Here is a 10,809-nt window from a genome sequence, read left to right on the forward strand (position 1 = left end):
TTGTGTTAACATCGTTTAGATGAGTTCTGGTATCTGGCAACATACATTAACGGTTGAGCTTGTCTGGGTCCTTAGCCTCTACTAACTGTTTCTGTGAGGGCTGGTGGTGAAGCCAGAGCTATGCAAGTGCTTCTTTGTGCAGGGGATAGTGCTGTTTGCCCAAGCAGCCTACGTGGCACTAGGGCTGGGAAAGAAAAAATGTTCTTTATGATGTTAGTATTAAAAACAGTTCATGTATTCTGGTGTGGCAGCAACTGTGGGAATTACTTTATAAGCTTTCCCAGTGCAGATGTAGTCTGTGATTGCTCCTGTGCTGTGGCTTGTTGCTTGAGCCTGTCTGTTGCTATTTTCACTTGAATTTCAAGCAGATTTTCTATGCTTTGTTTGTTTTTCCCTTCATTCATTCTGCCTTTTCTTCTGTTCTGCTTTCTTCTATCTATGACCGCTGCGTTTCATCTGCTGTCTGTGTTTGCTGGTGTTACAGAGCAGTGCTGTCTATTTGCTGCTGAGTGTACCGTGGAAAGTGGTGCTGTGCAGTGAAGAGGTTTGGGGAAGGAAAAAAGGCCAGGCAGTCTATGAGGGGGAGAGAACAGATCATCTGACAGCTGCTTGTTGGCTTTGCAGGAGAATGAAGATAAACCTGCACATCTTGATGTGACCTTTTCCCTGTGCAGGCTGGAAATCCCAATCCCTAATCTCCATGTGCTTTTGCTTTTAAATTAAATAGTCCTAGCCTCTTGAGTCTCTCCTTAACATTGGCCAACCTCAAGTTGCTACCTCTGATCACTTTCACTCACCTGCTCTGAGCTGTTTGTATTTCTCCCTTGAGAAGAGATGAAAACACTGGACTATACCAAGATCTGTTCTATGGTGTCTTGGGGTCACATTTATTATTGACATAAATACTGTTTTCTAGGTGCTGAAGTGAACACATCCTGGATATAAACACAGATTTCTCTGACTGTGAACTACTTGTAAGGGAACTTCTGGCAAGTTAAGCAGGTTTTCTTTGGGTAGAAGAGAGATGGGAAGATGTGGATAGTCCTCCTATATCTATTTTAAAAATAGTAATAGGTTAAGAGAATCGTAGACTCAGGATGAAGTTTTTCAATATCCATAGTTAAATCTTTTTTTAGACTATAGTGACATAGTGTACGTTTAAGTATTCTTGACGATTTAGCCTCTTCTGGTGAGGACAAATGGTATAATGTTTAAATGCTGTTTAACTCTTTGTGCATCTCAATGTGTTGTGGTTGATTTTTTTTTTTTCCCTTATATTTTCTTCCTGGAATACATTCCTGCAAACAGAATGCAGAAAAAAAAATTCCGTCTTCACTCACTTGAATTTGACTCAATAAGAATGCTTTGCATACTGCTCAAGCTGTATGCAGACAATTGTTATAGCGATCGCTTGGGTTTTCATCAGATTTTAAACAGGTATAAAATGGTGTCCTTGGCTAGGAGATTCCATAAGTAGTTCTCTTACATAAGCAAGGTATCAGGAAGGTAAAGTTTTAAGTTTTGTTCAAATGCCTTAGCGGTCTGTGAGCAAAGAGGTTTACCTTGGGATTCATTATTGGTGTTTGAGCGATTGAAGTGCTTGAATGTTGGAGGTGCTAAGTTATGTTATTCTGTTTTGCCTTCTGAGTGATTTGTTGTGTACATGTAGGACACGCTAAGACTCAAATCAGTGTGGATTTTGGGTAGGTCAAGGGAGGTGAGGCTTAGAGGTACCTTTTTCCACTTCAGCCCTAATTCACCTTCTTGTTTTGTTAGAAGGGGTAGTTGTAAATATCTCCAGAGATGTGTTACAAAGCTGCATTAAGCTAGCATTAGCGTCTTAACGTATTAGTATTTAGCGTCTTGTAGTATTAGTGTCGCAAAGGTGATGAAAGTACTGCCCTTAAAATACATGCAATATAAAGAGTAGTATAAACACTGTATCTGCTTACTACAAAAATATCAGGCAAAATACTAAAGCATCTTGTAATTTCAAAAACTGAGAAAGCTTGTTGTGCTGCCAGAGTATTCTTAGAAAAGTAAAGGCACGGTGATTAAAGGCTTCACTGTTAGTCTATTTCCATGTCCAAATTTCCACAGACTTGCCTTTGGTCTTTTTATTTCTAGATGCCTTAAAATATCTTTCTCTGGGACATAAATTTCATATAACACTTTGCATGCTTTTTTCAAGTGAGATCTTCAACTATAGTTCCTCATCACTCTCCTACATTTCACTTCAGTGTCCATTAAACAGTATGGCCAGTGTTTTCCCTTCTACCATAACTGACTGCGTTTGTCTTGCCTGCAGGGAATATTCTGTTTGGGGACACAGTGGAATCCCATGCTTGTGGCTGTCAGGAGTGAGGTGTGCCTGGTGCAAACTTTGTATTGCCTGCACTTTCGTCTGTTAGGTGTATGACACTGACTACTTAGCCTTAATTTCTGGAGGGATTAGCATAGACTTTCCATTTGTAAAGCCTGGTTTTCTCAGGACCATGGACCAAATATTAGTCATGTGTTCTACTGCTGCAGTGGAGTTACCTGGGAGGAGCTCCAGCGTGGCCTGTGTAAAAGGCCATACGGCAAAGGCTTTCAAGGCTTCAGTGCATGTGATACAATGACATATGTAATGAATTGTAAGACTGATCCAAAATACTGAAAAAGATGCTATGCGTGTAACATTCATTTAGAAATTGAGGGTTTCTGACTTTCTAGGAGTGAGAAATGGCAGTATCTGGGCTCACGAGGGTCCACGGATCTTGTCAGGGATTCAGTGGCAGTTTCTCTTTGTACTAGCTACCTTTCTGTCCTTAGAAGGAAAAAGAGGAAGCCGCTTACGTGCCAACTATTTTCCACTGTGTCTGCTTGTAGCTGCTTTCTGGGGAATGTTAGTTTTTTTTCGTGCAGCAAGCGATTAGTGGGCATGGTGTGGATACTGCAGCCAGAGATCCCTGGCCTAGAGCCATGGGAGGGAAGGAAAGTACAAGTATTGTTGGTGAGTTCTGACATCATATGTATGCATAAAAGGGAAACGGGAAACTGTCACCTTTGATGCAGGTGAAACTTCACAATGGTAGGTAATACATGTTTTCAGATCCTGCAGATAACCTATGTGGTGTGTAAAGACCAAAATACACAGTCATTTCTTCAAAATGGCAGGTCTTCAAGTGACTTGGGGCTTTTTGGTGAACGGGGTCACCGATCCATGTGCAGAAAGACATAGATAAATAGCCTGGTCGTGCTGGTGGGATGCTGATTCCACGGAAGGGTCAGTTGTGAGTTGCTTTACCTGTCAGGGGCTATATATTACTTCATTAGGTGGGCTATGCATAACACTAATCCATGCTGAATGGAGAACAGCCCCATCTAAAAGGCTAATGCTTGCTCTGTGTTCTCCAAAGTGCTGTTCTCCTCCTTTATGTTAAATTACTATTCCTCAGCAGTGGTTCAGTCTGCACTTGATACAGGACTCCGTTGTCTCTGCTTCCACTTCCTCAAGTGGGAATCTAAGGATAAGGTTGATTCTGTTTCCAAGAGGCTGTAACTAATTGCTGCATACTTTCTTTTAAAATGGTACTTCTGGAGGAATCCCCTTTTCCTAAAAAGAATGATTTTCTGTTTGGGATGAAATCTGTAAGACAGAAAGGTTAAAACTCTTTGTGTACTGCTGGATGGTAAGAAACTAATTAAACAATAGTAAATTCAAATTATTTTCAATACAGAGTGACTTCATTGGGTCATCAGAACTAGGCCATCTACCCCCAGCCAAAATTTTGTCTCTGACTTTTGCTTGTTGTCAGCTGATACCAGTAGATTCTGGACTTCTATTTCTCAATTACTGTATATTCCTATGCAGTTCCACTCTGAAGGCTTATTCGTTGCTGCAGTGATAGTATTACCTAGCTTAGTATTGTTGACATGGGGAACATTATAAGATTATGGGGAACATTATAAGGTTATAATGAAAAAGAATATAATCAAATCATAAATTATATCGAAAATAAATGGTACACTCCAAAAATTTTTCCTGGACTTCACCAATGGTTGGTTTGTCCCATAAAGAGGTGGGTTTGCATAAGAGTTTGCTGGAATTCAAACTGCACATGAGCTTAGGCAGTGGTATAAGCCCTGCCTTTATATAGTCTGCAAACAGTAGAGAGACAAAAGTGATCAAGTCTGATTGAAAGTAGGTGATACTTCTCTGTTTTAAATAATATTTTCTCAGACTACTTTTAAGTTGGATAAAAATTCTTTTGTGATTAATACAAAATTACTACTGTCTTGAGTCAGCATTATTCTATATGTTTCTAAAAAGGTAATTGATACTATTAGAGTGTCTAATCTGAAGCTTTCAGGTGGATTGTTTGGTCTGTTTGTGGAATAGCGTTGGGGAACCTTACGTTATAAAACTGTGGCAGGGGAGCACGTGTGGTATCCCACAGGATTCATTTTTTGTGGCATGTTTATGAGAAATTCCATCCTCATTTCTGTTAGGAAAGCCTAACGTTTGCATGATCAGTTTAAATCATTGCTGCAGCCAAAACCGGTTCCACTTTTCCTTCCCACATCCTGCAGTGATTTGCACTACAGCAAAAAGCTACGGTTAGCTATACTTTGGATTCTGTGCAAACACAAGGAAAGTGAGGGTGAAAAGTGTCTGAGGATGGAAAGAAGGATACAAGAAAGGCTGGACCTGTCATTTCTGGCAGAAGTGTTGTCTTATTCCCACTGGAAGAAATGTGGTATAAATTAATGCTTTAATACAGCAATGACAGCTCTGTAAATGTGGTGGCTTGCCCATGTTTGTACCTGAGGGGGGTGTTAGCTTTACCATACAGGTTGAGGTTGCTGATTCCTTTTGGTTGAATCTATTTTGCTATATATCATCAGAAAATCAGAGCAGGTGGATGAGATTTGAAAAAGTCAAGTGGCATTTTTAGTTTATAAAAAGTAGTGGACACATATTTTGAACAGGGCTTGTTAAACCTCTCTAGGCACCTATGCTCCATTAGGCAGAATGCAAAATAAAGACAAAATTTACCCAATCTCTGTGAAAGCCAGATACAAACTCCAGAACTCTTTGTGTTTTGATTCTTTATCTTAACAACCATACTGCCCTTTTGCCCTGATTTAGGCTGTACAAGCTATGTCTTGTTTATTCACATTTTGCTCTCTTTGTTCCTTTTAGGGATAGCTTAACTGATTTTCATTATGAAGTAAGTTTGAAAAAATGTATAATAGTTATTTTCTTTATTGTCCTAGCATTGATATGTTAATGTCTTCTGATAAAGAAAAGGACCCAGATGTTATTCCTGAAGACAGCAGTCTGCTAACTCTTCGGTATGTCGTTACGGTACACTCACAGTACCCTGATATGGGGTGGGGTGGAAAACAAGCACAAAAGCATGGCTGCCTGCTTGTTCCCTTTCCAGGCAATGGCGTACTTTCTGAAGCAGTGTCCAGAAATACTCTTAAGGGCAGAAACACCAGCTTATGGTAGGATAATTGGTATGAGCCTTCTGCTTGAATGTTAGGAATTTTTTATTAAGATATACAGAATATGCCATCTTTCTTACTGGAAGAACTTAGGATTTCTGGACTTAGGTACTTCTGAACTAGCGCATAAATTTGGAGTGTGCAGGGGTCTTCTCATAATCATGTGCGGGAGGTTTCCCCAAAGCCTTGTGAAATAAATCTGGAGCTCTTACCTCTAGTTACCCAGAGTCACATTGTAACAGCCAAAGTGTATGTACTGAAGTTGTAGCCAGATACCTCTTTATCTGAACCCACTCTTTATGGAATTCATTGATACTACTGGTGCATTTCAGAGGTTGAGCAATATATGTTAAGTTTCTATCAGTTAGTGAACTTTGAACTCATACTTGGCCAGTTCAGGCCTTTGCTGTACTTGAATTTCAGTTTGCATAGTACTAATGTAAAGAAACGTGTTAAGGTTGTGATCAGTGTTAAGTTTGATTGTCACTGAAAACCTTCAGGATGCTCTGGAGGGTAAATAGACTCGTCCTGGAAGTTAAAAAGGATTTGATGTTCATGCAGTGGTTAAATACATGTATTTTAGTAGATACACTATGTATGATACTCTTTCTTCTACAAATGGTACTGAAGTTTTTTTAGAGAAGTATTTATGTCATGAGGTTGAGAATATTTATGGTCTTTTTCTTTTTTTTTGCTTCAACATGAATTGAATTTCTCTAAAGTGGGAGGGATAGTTGAAACAGCTTCCTCAAAGGTAACAGAGTGTTCTTTCTAGGAGAGCCTCTTCAGACAACATTTTGTTGTTTTTTCTCATAAGTGTAAAACTGCCCACAAACAACCTATAATTTGCACATAAGGGGAAAGAAAAACACAAGCTGAAATCCACAAGCTGGCCTGTGTACTGCCAGGTTTTATGGGAGTCAGGAGACAAGAGTATTGTAAGTTACTCTGTCATACTAAGCCACAAATCCTGCTCTTGGAAAGCTGCACTGTAGTAGCTTGTGTCGTTTAAAAAATATACCTAGAGATTCTGCATGGAAGTTGTTGAATGAAACTTTATCCTGTGTTCCTGCCCCTCAGAATTAGAAAGAAGGCATTAGAGAAGAGAGAAGAAACAATTATTGTGGATCGGGCTTGCAGACAAGAAACTCTTGCTTATGCGATGGTAAGTTCCCTGTCATCTTGTAGGATCTCAAGACAGTTCAGCACAGCCAAAATCCAGCTTCTGGGTGTTTTTTTTTTTTCCATCGCTGTGGATCTCTGTATACTGTTAAGTATTTGCAGATATGAGTTTGCAGGTAATGATTAAGATTAAAGACATTTTATAGAAAGATAGGACAGGAACTTTGCTCTTACAGTCCGTTAGTAGGGACTGTAGTAAGGAGGAACTCCAGCTCATTACCACTGTATGACTGCTTTTATTTGGTTGCTATTAAAGCAGGGGATCAAGTGTACTGAGCATCGTGTGAACTTATTGTAGAGCTAGACAAGATGTGTAATGTTTTTGCTCCTGGAGTCCTGTGTTGGAATCTAAGCTTTAATGTGTCAGTGATTGTGAGCTAGTTTCTGTAGGGCTGAAAGAGGAAGACGGTAGGAACATGGTGGCAGTAAGTTCCTAATTCTGAGCTTTGTAACCCAAATTTCTCAGCCGTTCTGAGCTGTCAGGAGACAGGAGTGTAGTGGTCAGCCCCTCAAAAGCCATCTTGGAATTCCTTTAACTATTCTTAGTACCTCTTTTTTTAAGATTTTTTCACAACCATGAAAGTCCTAAACAGGAAAACTTAAGTTCTTAAATTTTGCAATGCCAGAGAACTTGGCTTGAATAAGCAAGCCATGAACTACTGTAAAAATTAGGGATGAAGGTGTAGTGAGGAAGGAGCCTCACTTGTCACTATTAAACATTTTTTCCCCTTGAGGTTTCCTGGTCTGTCATGAGTGATCTTGTTTCAACTGTCCAGAGGCCCAGGTGCATAATGTAAAAATCATGCATCAGCTGAGGTGCAACAACTGTGTTGGGCTCTTAGCCTAGGGCATATCTGAGAAAATATTTGCCATAGAAATCTTCATAAAGGGTTTCAATGAGTAGTGTCTTATTTCTATTTCTGAAGAACGAGCATGTGGTCAGTTACTGCATCCTTTAAGCAAGCTGTGGTAACTGGTTTGTGTGTCAGAGTTGGTTGTGACCACAGTGTCCTAGAACAGGATGAGAGCAATAAGAAATGTGAGTTTGGAATGTGTCGCATGAAGAAGGGAGATGGAAGGGATAGAGCACAAGTATCTCTGAACTGAAGTCTCACAGCAGTACATGCTCCTGTTACTAAATCTGAAGAACACTTCGTGCTGGTGGAAGGTGTTTGTGCAGTCAGTATTCTCTCTTGGTTTATTGAAAAAGGAGAAAACTGACTGTCACAGAAAAGTGCCCTCCCTCATCCTCCCAGCTGGACTATGTCTTAAACACAAAGTAGGATGGAAATGTGGAAATGCTTTCATTTCTTTTCTAAAACATAGCAGCGTGGCAAGGGCAGTGCTGGATTTTGGTTTTGGATTTTGGAGAAATTGAGACCTCCAGCTATGTCAAGCTTCCCTAATAAGAGGCAGTGTTGCACTAATTTTTATTTTCATATACTTCATCCTATGGCTAGTTTCTAGGTCAGTCTTTCTCAAGTTAAGGGTTGCAATCCTCCTTTACATGTGAAAGCATTCAAGAGCATTTCAAAGCATTAAGTGATGGAAGTTGGTAACAGCTGGGTTCCATGAGGACAGAGTGGCAGTAGGCTTTAATTCCTTTATGCAGGGCCTCTCAGTAGCCAAGGAATAGCCAGCTGTCTTGTAATTGCTGAAAGCACCTCAGCTTCTCCATAGCTAAGGAATGTAGGAAAATGCTTGAAATCAGTAATTACAGCAGTTTCTCACCTTTCCATCTTGGAGAAAGTAGGCTGTTACCAATTCAGAAGGCTACACAGTCAAAAATGAGTTACGGTTAGAATAGCGCTTATCACACTTTTATCCAGGGGCTATGATATATAAGTGGTTGCCAATATAATATATATGCGTATCTTTATTTTTCCAGGAGTCACATGCAATTGGAAAGAAGCCAGACAATCCAACAGATCTAGTTGAGGAGGGAGAACTACTTTTAACTCTGAACGTCTTCTATCCTGTCATATTTCAGAAGGTTGGTACTAAATTCTCTAGGTTGTATTCTGATGTCTCTTCCCTACTCAGGTAATATCTTGCTTTCCCAAGCAGATAAAATCAGTGAGTCCACTGAGGGAGCGTGGTAAACCCTTCAACTGTGGTAACTTCTTAAGGCTTTTTCAGAATCTGGCTTTCATTCTGTTAGTGGTTTACAGAAGGAAATTTTTACAATAATTACTCAGCAGTTAATTAATTTCACAGAAAGCTCAAAATCTGAAACTAAATACGTGAAAACGACAGTACTCTTTCTGGATTTGGGATAAGTGTGCTCAGACTTTCTATCTTTCCTGCACTTTTCTGTGGGGAATGTGACTTTTGAGTTTCTGAATAAAACTAATAAATGGCAGCCTTAGGAGAGGCTGAGGCAAGATGCTGTTTGAAATCTTGTACAGAGAGGTGATGGTACACTGCTTTAATGACCTCAAGCTGTCAGCTGAAGAGCAGTACTAATGCTGACAAGTGATTTTTATTTGAAGCTTGTATGCTCTTTTCTTCATAGCATAAAGATCACAAACCCTATCAGACAGTCCTTGTACTGGGCAGCCAGAAGCTCACCGAGCTGAGAGACTCGATTTCCTGTGTCAGTGACCTTCAAATAGGTGGTGAGTTCAGCAGTCAGCCAGATCAAGCACCAGAGCACATCAGCAAGGTAAAACCTTCTATTTGGAACCCTCTACATGTGTAGGAGCTTCGAAAACATAGGAGAGGGGGAGGCAGAGTTTTGCTTTGTTGTTTTTTCTTCAGCACTAAATTAGGCTGCATTGGTTCTGCCTGTGGGTTGCACTGCAAGTAAATACTTCCTGGTGGCATTACCAAGCTGACCTGTTTTGTGTGATGTCAAGAAAAACATCATTAATGCTACCACTGGGAAGTAGTAACACTGGCGGTGAGTTCCTGCATAGATGGCTCCCTGTGGACTGACTTTACTTTGAGCTATATTCTAAGACACCAGAGGTAATAGAAAGCTAAATGTAGACCATCCCTCTTTGAACTTACATGCTTTGGTGTTTGCAACTGGATGCTGATCAAAAGTAGGAATGAAGATTATTCCCCTCTCCCACAATTGCCACATGTTCTCTGGGGATGTGCAAAAGGGGTCCATAAAGAAAAAGCACTCTAATTGAAAATACTGAAATTGCATAATTTTGATAATATATTATATCACATATATATCATATCACAGAATGGTTGAGGCTGAAAGGGACCTCTGGACGTCATCTGGTCCAACCCCCTGCTCAAGCAAGGCCACCTAGAGCTGGTTACCCAGGACCGTGTCCAGACAGCTTTTGAATATCTCCGAGGACAGAGACTCCACAACCTCTGTGGGCAACCTGTGCCAGTGCTCGGTCACCCTCACAGTGAAAAAGTGTTTCCTGATGTTCAGACGGAACCTCCTGTGTTTCAGTTTGTGCCCATTGCCTCTGGTCCTGTCACTGGGCACCACTGAAAAGAGCCTGGCTGCGTCTTCTTTGTATCCTCCCTTCAAGTATTTATACACAAGGATAAGATCCCCCTGAGCCTGCTCTTCTCCAGGCTGAACAGTTCCAGCAATCTCAGCCTCTTCTTATAGGAGAGATGCTCCCATCCCTTCATCTTCATGATGCTTGTGGGACTCTCTCTCCAGTACATCCATGTCTCTCTTGTACTGAGGAGCTCCGAACTGGACACAGGACTCCAGTGTGGCCTCACCAGTGCTGAAGAGAGGGAAAGGATCACCTCCCTCGACCTGCTGGCAATACTTTGGCTAATGTAGTACAGGATCCCACTTGCCTTCTTTGCTGCAAGGGCACATTGCTGGCTCGTGGTCAAGGTGGTGTCCACCAGGACTCCCTGGTCCTTTTCTGGCAAGCTGCTTTCCAGCTGAGGGGCTCTCAGCATATAGTGGTGCATGGGGTTGTTCCTCCCCAGGTGCAGGACCTTGCACTTCTCCTTGTTGAACTTCATGAGGTTTCTGTCGGCCCATTTCTCCAGCCTTTCAAGGTCCTTCTGGACAGCAGCTCAATCATCTGGTATATCAGCCGCTCCTCCCAGTTTTGTGTCATCTGCACACTTGTTGAGGGTACACTCTGCCCCATCATCCAGATCATTAATGAAGATGTTGAACAGGGCTGAATC

General features: G+C 41.0%; 1 protein-coding gene across 1 annotated transcript in view; it reads left to right on the forward strand.

The window, feature by feature from the left end:
- Positions 1-5,266: 5,266 nt before the first annotated feature.
- Positions 5,267-10,809, forward strand: part of SNAPC3 (small nuclear RNA activating complex, polypeptide 3, 50kDa) — a 20,504-nt gene continuing 14,961 nt past the window's right edge. The window contains exons 1-4 of the mRNA XM_009328064.1: positions 5,267-5,340; positions 6,577-6,661; positions 8,567-8,671; positions 9,194-9,343. Coding sequence (XP_009326339.1) covers positions 5,270-5,340; positions 6,577-6,661; positions 8,567-8,671; positions 9,194-9,343 — 411 coding nt within the window. The 5' untranslated portion in view covers positions 5,267-5,269. The remainder of the gene's footprint in view (positions 5,341-6,576; positions 6,662-8,566; positions 8,672-9,193; positions 9,344-10,809) is intronic.

This window comes from Pygoscelis adeliae, unplaced genomic scaffold (genome assembly GCF_000699105.1).
Source record: "Pygoscelis adeliae isolate BGI_AS28 unplaced genomic scaffold, ASM69910v1 Scaffold45, whole genome shotgun sequence".
In the NCBI taxonomy this organism is placed as follows: Eukaryota; Metazoa; Chordata; class Aves; order Sphenisciformes; family Spheniscidae; genus Pygoscelis; species Pygoscelis adeliae.